The sequence below is a fragment of the Myotis brandtii genome, unplaced genomic scaffold (genome assembly GCF_000412655.1).
Source record: "Myotis brandtii unplaced genomic scaffold, ASM41265v1 scaffold475, whole genome shotgun sequence".
In the NCBI taxonomy this organism is placed as follows: Eukaryota; Metazoa; Chordata; class Mammalia; order Chiroptera; family Vespertilionidae; genus Myotis; species Myotis brandtii.
The window spans coordinates 4045216-4062586 of record NW_005368148.1 but is presented as its reverse complement, the minus strand read 5'-3'; the positions used below and the strand labels follow the sequence as shown (position 1 = coordinate 4062586).

The window sequence follows — 17371 nt, the reverse complement described above, 5'->3', positions numbered from 1 at the left end:
TACAACCATATCATAAGAGTTTCCAGAGATTTCGAGTCACCCTTCTCCTCCTGGTACGGACAAGAGACACCTTTACAAATGGAGATTTATTTTATAAATTTAAATATCCTTTCCAGCAGGTTAAATTTCACTCTATTTGCAGAGACTCTCTTGTGTGTCTACAATTTCTCAAAAATAACCAATTCAACATAATCTTTATACCGAAAAGGCCGTTTTAGAATGGCATATTTTGCTAACCTTCAAGACGCAGCGAAGAGAGAGATGTCGAATCCAATTAGGTGATTGTGGTCCTGATAGGAAATTAAAGAAACCTGAGTTCCGTCAGAGAGAAAGAGCGTGGAGAAGGAAGCTAGCAGCAACCTTAGCAGAGAGGTTGTGAGAGCAAAGAGTTCCACCACACACGCTAGTTAAAGGAGGTTACAAAAGAAACTAAAAGGGGTTATGAAAGATTTGCATAAGCAAGTGATGGGCCTGATGGAAATACCAATGTTTCAGTCTATGGAAAAGACACTTAAATGTTTTAAGAAACTAAAGAAATTCAAAGAAAAGCAAGCCAATGAGGAAGTCAACTGCAATCTTAGAGGATATTGCAGACTTCTGTCTCCATCAGACTACCAAACTCTTAAACTCCTACCAGGTTGGTCCCAAGTCCAAGTCCATAGTAAAGTAGGTAATTCTTTTATAACAATAATAGAAATGATTCACATGTGATCAGTGGAGGAGGAAGAATTTCCCTGAATAGGCTCAGGACTTGAATCCTGGTCCTTGATCTTGGCCACTAAAGAACCTTAACTAATTGGATCAACCACATCAATTTGCTTGGAATGACTGAACTGTTTCTTTCATGGATGTGTGTGGGTATTTTAAATCCCGGAAAGTTTAACACTTTGTGATGACTGAGTTAAGTTCAGAGAAAATGTGTGAGTATCTGATATTAATACAGAAAATGTTTACAATGTTTAAGGGATTTGGCATGTTACCATGTTTGACCAAGTGACCTGGTAATTCCATTTAAAATGTATAATAATTGATTTTAGACTTACAATTTTTAAATTGAATATTATAAAATAATTTGGCTAAATTTGTAAACAGCATTAAAATGTTTAAGACAACTTAATATTTATTATGTTAGTATAATTTACTAGATTTATAAAACCATTTAGTTAGTTGGGAAAATATTCCCTGTTAGGCTTAGAATTGAAGTGCTTAAAAACAAAACTTAAATATAGTAATGTTATAAATGTAATTTAAACCTTTTACAATAATTTAATTAACTAGGATGTTAATGGATTGATTCTGCAAAGAGTTTAGTGTTTTCCATTTGAGTTGACACTTGACTCAAAGATCCCCTTGCAAGTGATTATGGACACATTTATGTATAGAAAATAATATATTTTTATAAAAATATAAAATAATAGTAATTCATGTATATCAAGTAAATAAAACATTATGTGTACAATAGCTTATAAATTGACCTTAATTATTGTAAGTAGCTTATATTAATCAATATCAAGAAAAAATAAACTTCTCTGTACTTAAAGAGAGCAAATAAACCAGAACCAGAGCTTTGAAGATGATTTTTCATGAAAGTCAAGGCCTATGGCAGACATATGGTTCTAACCAGCGAGTTTGCTGCTCTCTAGCCTTTCGCAATCGCCTCTGAAAACCAGATTTCAATGAGGAAATGTCCTAAACACAGTACCCCGTTTTGAACTCCGTGTCCTTCCTGCCAATGTGAGAAGCTTCCTTTCCTCCTCAATTTTGCTTCTTTCTTCCCACTTGCTACCCCTGGCAGAGCAGATGTGACTCAGAAACCGGTTTCTCAGGCTTGTAACTTTAGATGATGCACAGCGTGGGTCATTACCGGGTAACCAATGCCTTTGTTTCATTGGGTTGGGCCCTCTAGAAGGTGGTGTTGCTGTCTGTGTCGCTGGAAATGCACTCACAGGTGTGGAAAGAAAGGGTTTGCCACTGACCTGGACTTCTGGGACCTTTCTCTCTGCCGGGAAGCATTTTGATGTTAATCAGGAATACCTACGGAAGATTCGAGAAGCTGTGGGGGTGAAGTAAATCTGTGAGAGACCAGCATGGGGATCCTATACTCTGAGGTAATCTTTCTGAAAATAAGACTCCAAAGGTGTTAAAAACTGCTCATGTTTTTCGAATGTAACTTCCTGTCCCTGTTAATGTCTCCTTTTCTTCTGTTGGACTTTCTGTGAGCTCATCAAGTCAAAACAAAGTCCTGTGTGTTCATCTTTCTGATATTTTTAATATTTTAGGGCAAATGGTTCTTGCCATTCTAAAATGTTAGCTACATGTAAGTAAAGAGGAATACAACACACATTTCGCGAATCCACATGTCTGCAGGGGTAATGAGGAAAAGTGAAAATTGTACCTAACTGGATTTTCTAAACATACAAAAGATAGACTGGTTCTCTTATGGAAATGCATATACAGAGTACTGCCTTTCAGCTTGATATTTGAAAGGAAATTCACCTCTAGTAATTGTTAATGAAGACTCTCTGTATAGAAGAGAAATAAAAAACAATACATTTTCAAATATACTTTTTTAGTTTTTTTCACATCTGATGGATACAAAATGTGCTTTTTCCTATATTGAAAGTAGCCTATTAGAATCAAATTAACTTTTAACTACGTTTCAAAGGAGTGCAAGTGAGTAATGCTTCAACAAGTACGAGAGATGAGAGATGCGACAGCATTATTATTCACTATTTGCTCCCTAACACATCAACCGGTTAGTCTGCATTTCATTACAGATGCTCAGCAGAACCTCATTGGGTGGTTCTTCTAGCACTAAAGGCAGTTTCTCCCCATTTGCAGTTACTTCTAATGCCAGGGGTGTGTGTGTGTGTGTGTGTGTGTGTGTGTGTGTGTGTGTGTGTGTGCTTACTTTTTTATAGTCAAGGTGTTCTTCGATTAGTTTATATTTCTAGGTAATGTCTTGCCCAGTGACTTTGGTCTGGTGAAAATGACAACACTTGAAACACTCAAGTAACTCTCATGCTTTAGATTGTCTAAATGTCAGCGAGAGAAAATTGTTTAAAATGTAGATTCAAGTGCCTCCTCCCCACAGTGTGTCTCCCTGTCTGTGGTAGTGTCAGAAACCTACTTTTAGAAGAGCATCCAGGTAGTATTGATGCAGGTGATCAGTTTACTACCACAGTGATCTAGGCTAGTGCTTTTCAAATTTTAATGTGCACCGATCACCTCAAGATTTTGTTTTAAATGCACATTCTTATTCTGCAGCTCTGGGTGAGGCCTGTGGGACCTAAGATTATACACATCAGCTCACTGATGCTTTTGTTGGTCCACATACCACACTGTGCATGGCCAGTGGATAGTTAACTGTAGTTAGGCCCTGTAAAGAACTCTGCTTGAGCAGTGCAGTTGTTTGTTGATTGTGTGTTGATTTGGCAAGTGGTTGAGTCAAGGCAAGGCAAGGCAGGGCAAGACATGTTGAATCACTTTTAAATATCAATGAGAATATGCCCAGAAGTGGAATATATGCTTCACTTTTCAGATCTATTGAGGACAAAGCAACTTGGAATTTACTATGATATTTTAAAACAAATACAACAACCACACACACACACACATACACACACACACACAGTGAGAGAGAGAAAACCCTAATTTACCTACATGATCATAGGTAACTAATCAAAGCTCATAATTAATATTGAACCAAAAACAGTCTAAGGTAGTACTAAAATAAATGTTGCCGTGCATCTCAGTTTGACAAGTGGAAGTGGATTTTAGGCTCTCCCATTTAATGCTGTACACTGTCTACTTTAAAAACACAAAACACCTGCCAACTTAGTCATTTCCAGGAAAAAATTGTTGTTTACCTCTTTGGAAAATAATTTTTCAATTTTCAGGATTCCCGTTAATATCAACTCCTCGTTGTCCTCTTGCTCCTCCTCCTCCTCCTCCTCCTCCTTCTCCTCCTCCTCCTCCTTCTTCCTGTTTTTAGGTAAAAGTAGCTATAAATGAGGGTGGGTAAGGGCATTTGCAAAACTACTTAGAGTAGCAGGTTTCAGAGTAAATGCCTAATCTCCCAGCATGACAGCTGTGGCGGGATGCTGTTTGGGGAATGGCTGTGTTTGGATGTGTTTGCTCTGCTGTCTTGTTACTCTCCAGCAGCCCTGAACCCAGGAGATATTCCACTAGTGTGAGAGGTGCTCTCACTGAAATCCCACTGAGACTTTTCATTTAACTGATGGGTTTAGACATTTCTCATTTTCAGTTGACAGATTTCACGGTATCCCAGAGCAATGGATTTGAGAGCTCCACTGATTCTGCCAAAGATTCAGAAAATCCTCAGTATCCCAATATATCAACTTCTCGATATCTGGATTAACATCATGCTGTTAAATGTCCAGAATTAGAATCTGACTTCGGTGACAGATGAAAAATGCTGAAGGGAAATGGGTTCTTTTAGATTGGAAGAAAACGTAGGTTGCTTGTTCCAGTTGCATTTGGGAGTTACATGTGAATGGAAAAAGGAAAATGAACAAGCTTAGCCTCTCCTTCTCGTATTCTGATCCAGAAGGTCTGGAGTGAACCCTCTGTGACACTCTCCCATGCATAATTTTAAGAAGGTTGCAAAGCTCTGGAGTAATCTCTCAAATATTTAAACATTACCTACTCATGTGCATGTGCCAGTCTCTCATTCACCCTGTACCAGTCACCCTGCATTTCCTATAAAGAATGTGAGCCATTAAATAAGAACAAGGCAAGAAACGTCCAGTCCTGCCCCATTCCCTGGTTCTGTAATGTCCTGACACATCTACTTTTATTTAAACTTTTTGTAAAATTCAACTTTCCACTTGGAGTGTGAGAAGCTCTTTGAGATTGGACACACAGGCTTATCATTTTTTTTAAAGCTGTAGGGGAGGAAAAATGCTTTTTTGCTTTACTCATCTTAGGTGCATTGGCTGGGGCCCTGTAAAATAAACTGACAGCAGGAAAACAAACAGGAGTTTATGAACACCTGCATCATGCATTCATACGAGATGAGTAACTCAACGTGTGGTTAGAACTTGGGCTCATATAGCATCTTAACAAAATAATAAATTTTTAGTGGCAAGACAAAGGAAACAGGCTGAGTTTCTGGGAGTGGCGAATTATGGGAAGGCAAATATTTAGGGAAGCTAATGGAAGATAAGGGCTACTTGGTAAATTTTATTATGTAGATGGTGCCTTTTCTGGGCTAACGAGAGTTACTTTCGTCTTCTTAAAGGGAAGGGGGAACACCTTCACAAATTTGTGTCCTGCTTTTAGCTAAATGGGGGTAGAGTGGAGAGCTTTCCTTGTACCAGCTTCTTCTCAATTGCCTTTAGTTAAAAATAGTCTTTATGCTGAGAGTTGTATTTTGAATTGAATATTCTGCTACCTTTCAGAACCTTGAATTGCTAATAGTGATGATCTATATATATGTATATCATATATATGTTATATATTGATATATATACATGATGATAATATTTTTTAAATTGAGGTATAATTGACTTAGATTAATTTAAGGAATACAATGTAATGATTCAATAGTTGTATATGTTGCAAAATCATCACCACAATAAGTCCAGTTAACATCCATCACCATACATAGTTACAATTTTTTTTCTTATGACATGAACTTTCAAGATCCATCCTCCTATCAGCTTTCAAATATACAATTCAATGTTTTTTTATTTGTTTGTTTGTTTGTTTTTAAATATGTTTTATTGATTTTTTACAGAGAGGAAGGGAGAGAGATAGAGAGTTAGAAACATCGATGAGAGAGAAACATCGATCAGCTGCCTCCTGCACATCTCCTACTGGGGATGTGCCCACAACCAAGGTACATGCCCTTGACCAGAATCAAACCTGGGACCTTTCAGTCCGCAGGCCGACGCTCTATCCACTGAGCCAAACCGGTTTCAGCCAGTGTTTTTAACTATAGGCACCATGCCGTACATTACATACCAAGGACTTATGCATTTTATAACTAGAAACTTATACCTTTGACCTCAGATAACCACCAATCTGTTCTCCATATTCATGTGCTCTAGTTCTATGTTTTGTTTTCATATTCCATATATAGGTGAGATCACACAGGATTTATCTTTTCCTGTCTGACTTACTGCACTTAGCATAATGCCCTCAATGTCCAGCCATGTTGTCATAAATGGCAAGATTCCCTTCTTATTATGGTTGACTATTATTCCAGTGTGTGTGTGTGTGTGTGTGTGTGTGTGTGTGTGTGTGTGTATGTACCAAATTTTTTTATCCATTCATCCACCAATTGGCATTTATACTATTTCCAATGTATTTAAGAAAGAAGGAGAGCCAGGCCTGCCTGGCTCAGTGGTTTAGCATCGACCTATGAACCTGGAGGTCATGGTTCGATTTCCTGCCAGGAAACATGCCTGGGTTGTGGGCTTGATCCCCAGTGTGGGGCCTGCAGGAAGCAGCCGATCAGTAATTCTCTCTCATCATTGATGTTGCTGTCTCTCTCTCCCTTTCCCTTCCTCTTTGAAATCAATAAAAATATATTTTAAAAAAGACAGAGAGAATGAGGGAGCATCCCAGAGTTGGGCCTAACACCTAAAATACAGGATATGCTTGGAGCTCAGTGAGAGAACATGGCTTGGAATAACCAACCCCAGCTGTGTAAGCTGGACTTTTAAACAGGGTTGATTCATTTAAACCCTTATCACACATATTTATGTTGATATTATTTACAATATGTTGGTAAGTTTATAAACATGTAATGAGGACGTTATATACCTGGCATTTCTAAACACTTTATGTGTATTAACACAGTTCATACAACAACCATATAAGTTGGTCACTATTATTGTCCTTATTTTACAAATAAAAAAATGAGGCAAAGATAGTTTAAGTAGCTTGCCCAGAGTTATGCAGCTAAAAAGTACTTACTGGCTGGACATCAGGGGCTGGGATATGAGAACTATGTATATTCAGGAGAATTCTGCTTACATCACTGATGAGCACACTAAGTTCTTTTTCTACTTGATATCTCAACAGGGGTGTCATACTCCCAAAAGGAGTTGGTCTTAACCACTCTGCCATTCTTCTGGTATTCCTCTCTACTAGGATATATTACTGTTCTTTTCCCTTAGTGAAAAGAATGGGGTAAACTAAATCCAGGTTCCAATGAAGTATATTCTACTCTTACTCTGCATATGTGCTGCTAAGTGTTGAAAAATCATATCATAATAATGTATCCTTTTAAACTTTTTTTTTAAAATATATTTTATTGATTTTTTACAGAGAGGAAGGGAGAGAGATAGAGAGTTAGAAACATCGATGAGAGAGAAACATCGATCAGCTGCCTCCTGCACATCTCCCACTGGGGATGTGCCCACAACCAAGGTACATGCCCTTGACCGGAATTGAACCTGGGACCTTTCAGTCCACAGGCCGATGCTCTATCCACTGAGCCAAACCGGTTTCGGCTCCTTTTAAACTTTGAGAAGGTCTAATGATATGGTTATTATGAGCAGAGGGATATACAACACCCAACATGCATATGAATACATGAAACACACATAACATACATGTATATGCTCATGCACACATACACCCTTAATATTAATCTTTAGGAATGGGTCTATTTTTTCAGATGCTACTATAAGAAAAAGAAACATAGTTCAAAAAAGGGAGGTATTGTTTTGAAATATACAGTGTCTAGAGAGTGCAATTTAGGTTGAGCAGGGCTTATTGGGGGAGCTGGTAGAGTTGAGGAGAACTCAGGAAAGACAGAATAGAGATGTGACTAATGGAAAGGCTATTGAATTGGAAATCATGAAAACCTAGAATTTAGTTCTAACTGTGCCAGGAAGTCTGTGTTTAGAGATAGAATTATCATGGTAAGTTTCCAAATTCTCACTGGTTTCCTCTACAGCCCGAGTTCCTCCAAGTTTTAAGAACTTTAGAGGCCAACAGAATTCATACTATTCCTTCAACCCAAAGGGACAGCCCCCCTTCTCTTTCCCATTCCTAGCTTGCCAACCAGCACTTTTTAAATTTTATTTTATTTTTTAAAATTTCTTTATTGATTAAGTTATTCCATATGTGTCCTTATCCCCCCATTACCCCCCCCCCCACTCATGCCCTCCATATCTGTCCTTATCCCCTCAACCCTCCCACTCATGCCCTCACCCCCCTGTTGTCTGTGTCCATTGTTTAGGCCTCTATGCTTGCATATAAGTCCTTTGGTTTATTTCTCCCCCTTACCCCCACCCTCCCCTACCATCCCTCTGAGGTTTTATGGTCTGACAGATGCTTCTCTGTCTCTGGATCAACCAGCACTTTTCTGCTGGGTTTTCTGTCTTCTTTTGTCAGTGCTTTTATGACACTGAACTGCCCCCTAGCGGAGACTGAGAATTTATAACAGCATAGAATCTTTTCAGCGGTTTTACAATCCATGCAACAAATCACTTGTGTGTCTAACTAAGCCAGGCATATACTTTACTTTTCAAAAACAGAAACTCTGTGTCTAGGATACAAGAAGCCTAGGAAATATTGAAAAATAAGAATAGGTTAATATTTTAAATAATATCTCTCACATGGGATTGAGAAAGCACTCAGAGACATCCAGTGACTGAGGAAAACCATCCGCCTTCTCCTTTTCTTGCTTTAGTTAAGTCTCAGTAAGGATTTTGAGGAGCCCAAGTAGAGGAGGCTTTACTTGATGTCCCGTGGGAATGTGTACCCAGTATTGTCAAGTCTTTCCATTTTGGGGGGCTACAGAAGTTTTTACATTTCTGTGTGTCATGCAATTTAGGAAATCTTATGAGGTTCTTTAGAGACTCAACGTTTGTTCTAGATTTAACACTGGGCATAACTGAAACCAAAAATCTCATCGACAAAGCAATATATTATGATTTGGAAACACTTGAATTTTAAGTTACGGGGTAGTGATTTTTTCCTTATTTTTGTGGTTTAATTATACTTACATTTCAAAACCTGCTTTTGTTTATCTCTCCTCAGCCTATCTGCCAGGCAGCCTATCAGAACGACTTTGGTCAAGTGTGGCGGTGGGTGAGGGAGGACAGCAAGTACATCAATGTTCAAGATGGCTTCAATGGAGACACTCCCCTGATCTGCGCCTGCAGGCGAGGGCACCTGAGAATCGTTTCCTTCCTTTTAAGGAGAAATGCTGATGTGAACCTCACAAACCAGGTGAGGCCATGACACAGCAGTGGAAAGTAGTTGACCATGGTACTTACTCTTAGCATGGATGGAAGCAGTGAATGTCATTTTCTGATGCTTATAGCTCCTGACACCAACAATTTCTTTTTTACCTTACTTTAAAGCAGTGGCTCCCAATGTGGGGCACATGCCCCACAGGGGGACAATTTGATTTTTAAGGGGGGCAGTTCGAGAATGAGTTATTAACAGTGATTTTTTTGCATTTCTTATGATTCAAGGGGCCTCATGTGCAGTATATAAATATATGTTGTGACATATTTATGCATTTTAGTTCTCTATTATGTTTTGAAACTTTATTTTCTATTTTTTCATATCACTTCATATTATTATTATTATTATTATTTTAACAATTTCTTAGAGATTTCTGCTTCAGTCCTTCAACTTTCCTCTCGTTCTTTAATTTTTCTCTTTCATGGATGCCATATTCTTTGGAAGCTTGTTTAAACCAAATTAATGGTCTTTTGGGCTTCCTCCATGGGAATAGGAGTTCACTTTTTGAATAATAAGAATTATATGTCACAGAGAGGACATGAAGGTTTCAGAGATGTTTAGGTGGGGCATGGCCAAAGAAACGTTGAGAACCACTGCTTTAGAGAGACTGACACATACTGAGGATATTTTATTAAGCTAGAAAGCAAAATAAAATTCAATCACCAGGCATATTTTGTGGTTAATTATGTCCTTAGAACTTCTGAGGAAGAGAATCGCTCACTCATATGTCTGGCTAGAGCTTCCTTTCTTTTCTTTCTCCTCCCCATGTTTTTCCTTGCCCCCTCCTTCTATCCCAGCTCCACCTCCTCACTATTAAAGCGGTAATGGGAAAAATTTCCTGGGGGGGAGGGCGGGGGGATGGGGGGATATTGATCTGCTGGTCAGTATTTCATTAGTTTCGTTGGGTTTTTACCTTCTATGTCAATGTACTGATCTCCAGAAGATCCTATAGTTTGCATACAGAATAGAAGAATGCTAGTGAAAAATTTGCCAAAGACAAATAAGCTCATGAGCCAGAGGTTACTGGGAGCCACATAGAAAGGCATGGAAGATGCAATATTAGCTGACGTGGAGTCTTCAGTGAAGGAAGAGTAGAATGTGTGTCTATAGCTGTGAGTATCCTTTGAGAGCCTCTGGAGCTATCAGTGTCTGCATTATAGTAAAGGCAGCCTTTAACGTCCACTGAGTAAACATAAAAAGTCATTGTTTGTAGTAATTATGAATGCCCTATATCCACTCATGTATATTCAATGAGGGAAAACAGCCTGTAGGGCCCCACTTGCCGCTTCTAAGTCACTTTAAAGATCAGCCATTTGGAGTAATAATGCATTATCAGAAAAAGAAATCATTACTGGACTTGCTTGTTTGTGCTTACTATTTTTTTTGTTTGTTTGTTTGGTTTGGCTTCAAAGTCATGCCTGTGCTAAATCTAACCGATCTGCAGCTTAGTACAGTATGACATGATCTCCCAGCTGAAGAACCAGGTGTGTGGAATGGTGAGAGGGGGTGGTGAAGACAGATGTCAATGAGTCACATCCTCTCTCAGGAGATTTATTATTAGGAAGCTGAGGGAGGGAGAGGTTTGCCAACTCAGGGACAGGGCTGAGGAGGCACCTTTATTTCCATTTCACACAGAACCTGAGCCAGCCTCCTGGGATCCTCTTGTTTATAAATATTGTGGAAAGAACTTTAGTGGATACCTTCAATTAGTAGAGATTTTATCAGAGTGTTTGGTTTGCATTTTCTATTTTTAAAATACTTTCATGAGTTTTAAGTGTTTAATCTTTTTCATTTTTCCCAAATGCTAATTTTTGTACATTAACAATTTGAACCAGTGCTTTCTCGTTTCTTGATCTATATGAGTTATTTTCAAAAGTACCAAATAAAAGCCTTAAAAAATTACAAAAAGCTCGGCTGGTAATTTAGATTCATATGCTTAATAGAGAACATCGATTCTATGGAAAGCAAATTAAAGCGTAAAGATAGATACGGATACAGATACAGATACAGACATAGATGTATTTTGGCCTGTGAAATTGACCCAGATTAGAAATGAAAATCAAGTGTTGGTCAGGAAGAAAGTTTAAATCATTATCATTTTACTGGAGCACAATGTAATAGCACAATATGAAAAGCACTAATACCTTTTATGCCAGGAATCACATTTTTAGAAACTTATATTAAAGATAAATTTAGAAATGTTGACAAATCTTTGTGAATGAGGATGTTCAAGTAGTCTTATTTTTATAAAAATCAAAAGTTAAAGACTCAAATGCCCAATGGGTAGGGTTTAGCTAAATAAATCAGAGTAGTTCTATTCAATTAAAAGCCAAACAGCCTTTACAGTCATATGTTTGAAAACATTAAATGGCACGGGAAGATGCACATATTCTAAATTTTAATTGAAAAAAAAGCATATAAAATATAGCAAATGCTGTATGAACCTACATTTAAAAAAATCCACCTGTATGCATTTTAAAAGATGGGAAGGAAATACAGCAGAATGTCAACAATGAACTCTGGGCTGTTTGGTAATGGGTGATTTTAGTTCATTCTATTATTATCTTCCTGCCTCGTTTACAAAACTTTTACAGAAAACATACATACTTTTATATTAGAAAAACAAAAAGTCTTATTTAAGAACAGTGCCTCCCCCAAGTGGAAGTTAACCTCTCTTTTTCTCTCTGGCTTTCCCTCTCTTCTCATTGATTGGGTTGATTTCCAATCACAACCGCCTGTTCTGCATTGTACTGATGTGGCCATGTTTCTATCTTCCTTGGTTGATTATGAGGCCCGAGGCTGTACATTCCTCACAATCCCTAGAAACTTAGGTTTATCACCTGATAATATTTATTTACTTGAAGAATTAAATCGAGTTATTTCCTTTCTTCTCGCACTGCCTTGTATGCATGTAGAAACAGAAAAATTGCCATGTGGTTAAGATTTGTTCATTAACAAACCACAGAATGAATCACTATATGTTTACTATTGGTGATTAGGATTTCCATATTGAATTTAGTCTTATGTTTATATCTGAATGTATTTTCTCCAAAAAACTAAAATGAGTATGAAAATTCGTATTTTGATGATTTATAAAATGTACATTTCACCTGTTCTCTTTCTATGGCCCTCCCCCAGCTTCTTCTTTAGACTGTACTCTGTCCAATGTTTTAATCAATGGAAACCTCGGTTTATTCATCAGATATACTCAACAGAAAAAAGTTGGCCTAGATACCATAAGAACGAAATGCACAAGCTAATTTTTGATAGGGTAATCTGAAAACAGGAAATTTGAAGTGAAATATTTATTCATGAAGAGGTTTTTTTCTTAATTTTTAGAAAGAGAGAACCTGCTTGCATTATGCCGTGAAGAAAAAATTTACCTTCTTTGATTATCTACTCATTATCCTCCTAATGCCTGTCCTGCTCATTGGATATTTCCTCATGGTGAGTACACTTGTGAGAGCAAAGGGTAGGAGAGCAAAGAGTAGGAGATCAGTAGCATGACCCATCAAGGTTTGCTGGGCCAGTGAGAGGTAAAGGAATAGTAACAGAATAAGCTCTTGGCTTGTATTCTGTAAGTGACATTTCCAACATACATACGATGCTGTGATTAAAGAATAAAGCAAGAGGGAAGGTAGCCAAATCAATCAATCAATCAATAGTACATGGGCACATAGGGGGTATTGAGATTAAAATGAAGCCTATTAATTGAAATAATCCAGACATAAGACAAAGGAAAAGTTTGTAAACAAACTTCTTGTACTTGCCATTTGTCATAGGTCTCCAAGACAAAGCAGAATGAGACTCTTGTCCGAATGCTCCTTGATGCTGGCGTGGACATTAATGCTGCAGACTGTGTAAGTTCGTACTTTTAGTCACTGTGAAATAATATCCAAAGTGGTATTTGTAGGTATGTACTTGTCATATATAAAGTTGCTCGCTTTATTTTCCTTGACACTTTTGCATTTCTTTTTTCACTGCCAATTAGGTGAGCTTGAGGTTGTTTATATACGGCCACTAAACTCGCGGGAATAACATCTTTATTGAATACAGAACATTAAAAAAAAAAACACTGCTCCACCATTTGTGAGAAGTTAAGGAAGATGAAGGCTCTGATAACAAAATTCTTCCTTGGTAGTTAAGGGGCTGGAGTCAGAATGCCTTCGGGTAAACCCAGGCTTGCCACTTTTTACCTGTGTGCATTTTGGCAAGTTATAAACTTCCTCGTCTTTCTGTTTCCTACTCTGTAACATGAGCATATTGATAAGTTACAGGGCTGATGCATGTAAAGCACTTAGCGGAGTGCCTGACACATGGTACGTGCTCAATGAATGTTAGCAGCTGCTACTGAAGCCAAGATCCCAATCAGGAAAAAGAGTCCCCACTTGTGAATTAAAGACAACTAAGGGCAAGGGTCAAGGAAACATCCAAATGATGGTAAGAGCAGTGATAACAACAGGAGCAGCCTCAGCTAACTTCCCCCTAATAGAAGGTTTTGCTTTCACCTTGTACAACTGCACCCTTGAACTCATCTTCCTCCCTGACATGATCAGAAGTGTTTCAAAAATTTATTTGTAGGGAGTTTTATTTGCTTATATTGATTAAATGACATTTTTTTATTTCTAGTTCTTTACTGAAAAAGTAGGCCAGTCAAAGTGGATTTAAAAATAACCAATATTCTGTTTATGATCCCTAATTTCTGTTGTACACATCTGTATATACTACCATTCTATGTTCTGTGATAGATAAAATGTCCCCATCCCTGTTTCTATTAATCATTTACATAATTTTAGTTTAGGTTATATTGGTATCATGTTTAAATGGAGGTAGTTCTCATTCTCACTCTTTCTGTTTCTCTCTCTCTCTCTCTCTCTCTGTGTGTGTGTATGTGTGTGTGTGTGTGTGTGTGTGAGAGAGAGAGAGAGAGAGAGAGAAAGTTGATGAAATGTATGCTTTTCCTTTTATTTCAAATATAATTTTTTGATTAATTTGGATGGACTACTACTGTGAATCATCATTTTCTTAGATAACTTTGAAATATATTAAGATGTCATTGAAATTAAGTAAAAGGTAATTAAAAATGTTTAAAATTTTGCTCGTGAACAAAATTTCTCTAAGGTATTTTTCTAGTTATCTATGCCTGTCTCTAATCTCTAGATAATTACATTCCTGTGCATGCTCATACATATATGCACATACATGCACATATTTTACCACCATTTAAAAAAAACTACCTGTATATTAAGATCCAATTTTTAACTCCAAGTAATGCAGTGTATTGTGTCTTTTAGACTTTTTTTATTTCACATGGAAAAATTCAGAGCCAGATCTTGCATTCTTCATGCCATCACTTAATAAAAAAATGAGATCACAGTATTATTTCCTATGATCTTAGAGGAGTTTCTAGGGAAAAAGATCCAAAGTTAATCCCGATAATCTTGATAGTCAAGGATATTATTTCTTCACTTACCAATACCATGGTTGTTTGGATTTGAAAGGCAAAAATTTTAGCACAAATGTCCCAGCTGTACATTTCTTTTAATCTCTAGTTAGTGTTTTAAATTAGTGCCAATGAGGTAGATCGATTATTTTATAATCCTACATAATGAAAGACTAATATGCAAACTGTCCCCAGCTGGCCAACCTCCTGTGTCTCCCCCCCCTCCCCCCAACCCCACCAACCTGGCCCAATCAGCCCAATCAGGGTGGGCCAGCCAGACCCCACCCATGCACGAATTTGTGCACTGGGCCTCTAGTACATAATATAAGCTACAACCAACCAAGTATGGGAGATTTCTATGTCAAATTGCACTGGTCTTGCAGGTGAGCTGTAGAAATATGAGAAAGGGCCACAGACTGGGGGATTTTTTAAAATAAAAAACCATAGAGGATGATATCTGCAAAGTGGCCCATATGGAGACCCTAAGAGAAGCGATGGTCACATGATCACAATGCTGATTGGCCAGACGTACAGAAATTATCCCAAGAAATTCAGCATTCGCCTTTTATAAGTTGCATTTTTTTAGTTTGAACAGAAAATGAGAAAGGAAGGTATTGATGGCTTATAGAACATTAATAATGTACATATTGAGGCAGAAAAGACTTTAAGAACAAGAAATACCATTGCACATAGATGGTTGCAGACTGTTTTGCTTATTGTTTATTATGAAACGTGAAGAGCGCTTGCTAAGAAGCCTCATGCTACGGTCTGTAGAGTCGCAATGCTGATTGGCCAGACGTACAGAAATTATCCCAAGAAATTCAGCATTCGCCTTTTATAAGTTGCATTTTTTTAGTTTGAATAGAAAATGAGAAAGGAAGGTATTGATAGCTAGTTTACCAACACACTGCTAAACATTTTGCTATCAGTTGACAAATAAAGGCTATCTTGATTTTGACCAAGACTATATAACTATCAAGATTGTTTAGCCTGGCCAGCGTGGTGCACATAGATGGTTGCAGACTGTTTTGCTTATTGTTTACTATGAAACGTGAAGAGCGCTTGCTGAGCTTGCTGACTTGTAGAGTCAGATGGGTGAGCTGCAGTGTTGGTCCTTTGTGTTTCAGTACGGCTGCACGGCGTTACATTATGCCTGCGAAATGAAAAACCAGACTCTTATCCCTCTGCTCCTTCAAGCCCATGCAGACCCCGCGGTAAGAAATAAGGTAAGAAACTGTGGCCCCATGGCCTGAAGTTCCCCCAGCTCATGATCTTCTAACTTTGGCCTTGTGTGGAATTAAGTTAATTGCTTCTGATGTAAACAACAAAATTAATCATCCTATTAAAAAATTAAGTTATCCTATTACTGTTAGATCTGAATAACATTTAAAGTCTTTGCCAAGCCTGAGAGTCCACCAGTCTAAACTGTTGGCTGGACTTTTAAGAAACTATCGTTTCTTTTCTCCTCAGAATGGTGAGAGCTCCCTGGATATTGCACGAAGATTAAAATTTTCCCAGATTGAATTAATGCTAAGGAAAGCATCATAACCCTTGTGGCCTCAGATGGAGAAGTAGAAAACAGTTAAAGGACTGGATCCTGTCTGCATCTTGGACTATTGGTCTGTGGGCCACTCAACTGGATGCAGCCATTTTATGGCGATGATGATGGTTGCCATGGATAACGTTTTTGAAGAACTCTGTAGTCATGCTTTTGCTCAATGCACTTCACCATGGCCCCAATCCTTCCAGGGGAAACACTAAAGCTGTTGAATTCTCCACTTCAGGCAAAATGTGATGCTTCAAAACCAGTCTCTCCTGAAATAGAGGATCCGTGTTATCTCGGACAGTGATCTCTTCTCAGTTGTGTGCTTTGATGGAGGCTGTCCTGTCCCAGGACACTGAAGGACTGGATCCTGTCTGCATCTTGGACTATTGGTCTGCGGGCCACTCAACTGGATGCAGCCATTTTATGGTGATGATGATGGTTGCCATGGATAACGTTTTTGAAGAGCTCTGTAGTCATGCTTTTGCTCAATGGACTTCACCATGGCCCCAGTCCTTCCAGGGGAAACACTAAAGCTGTTGAATTCTCCACTTCAGGCAAAATGTGATGCTTCAAAATCAGTTTCTTCTGAAGTAGAGGATCCGTGTTATCTCAGACAGTGATCTCTTCTCAGTTGTGTGCTCTGATGGAGGCTGTCCTGTCCCAGGAGACACTGTTCCTCTCAGGCCCCTTTAAGTAGTGAGAGGGGCGAAAGTGTGTATATTTGTATAGGATGGTGTGTGTATGTGTGTGGGTTTAGAGGTTCACATGTGGATGTTCCTTTGGCAAAACAACTTCAGCAAAAACATTTATCAGTTGTCAGTGGTGGCAGTTTTTCACCACCAAAATTGGCAAATGCTAAAATCAAGCCTTTTATTTTTTTCTTTCTCGAGAACCAGTTTACCAACACACTGCTAAACATTTTGCTATCAGTTTACAAATAAAGGCTATCTTGATTTTGACCAAGACTATAAACTATCAAGACTGTTTAGCTTGGCCAGTGTGGCTCAGTAATTCCTGGTTAGGGCACATGCCCAGGTTACTGGTCCAATCCCCAATAGGGGGTGTGCAGAAGGCAGCCAATCAATGATTCTCATCATCGATGCTTCTATCTCTCTCTCCCTCTCCCTTTCTCTCTGAAATCAATAAAA

At 38.2% G+C, this 17371-nt stretch overlaps 1 protein-coding gene across 1 annotated transcript; it reads left to right on the top strand.

Moving 5' to 3' along the window:
* The first annotated feature begins 1784 nt into the window (after positions 1 to 1784).
* On the top strand, positions 1785 to 16556 carry ANKRD22 (ankyrin repeat domain 22). Its single transcript, XM_005875941.2, has 6 exons — positions 1785 to 2108; positions 9022 to 9213; positions 12574 to 12681; positions 13017 to 13094; positions 15805 to 15903; positions 16148 to 16556. Exons 1-6 carry the CDS (start codon positions 2088 to 2090, stop codon positions 16223 to 16225), a joined length of 576 nt encoding a protein of 191 aa, XP_005876003.1. The 5' UTR covers positions 1785 to 2087; the 3' UTR covers positions 16226 to 16556.
* The last annotated feature ends 815 nt before the right edge of the window (positions 16557 to 17371 follow it).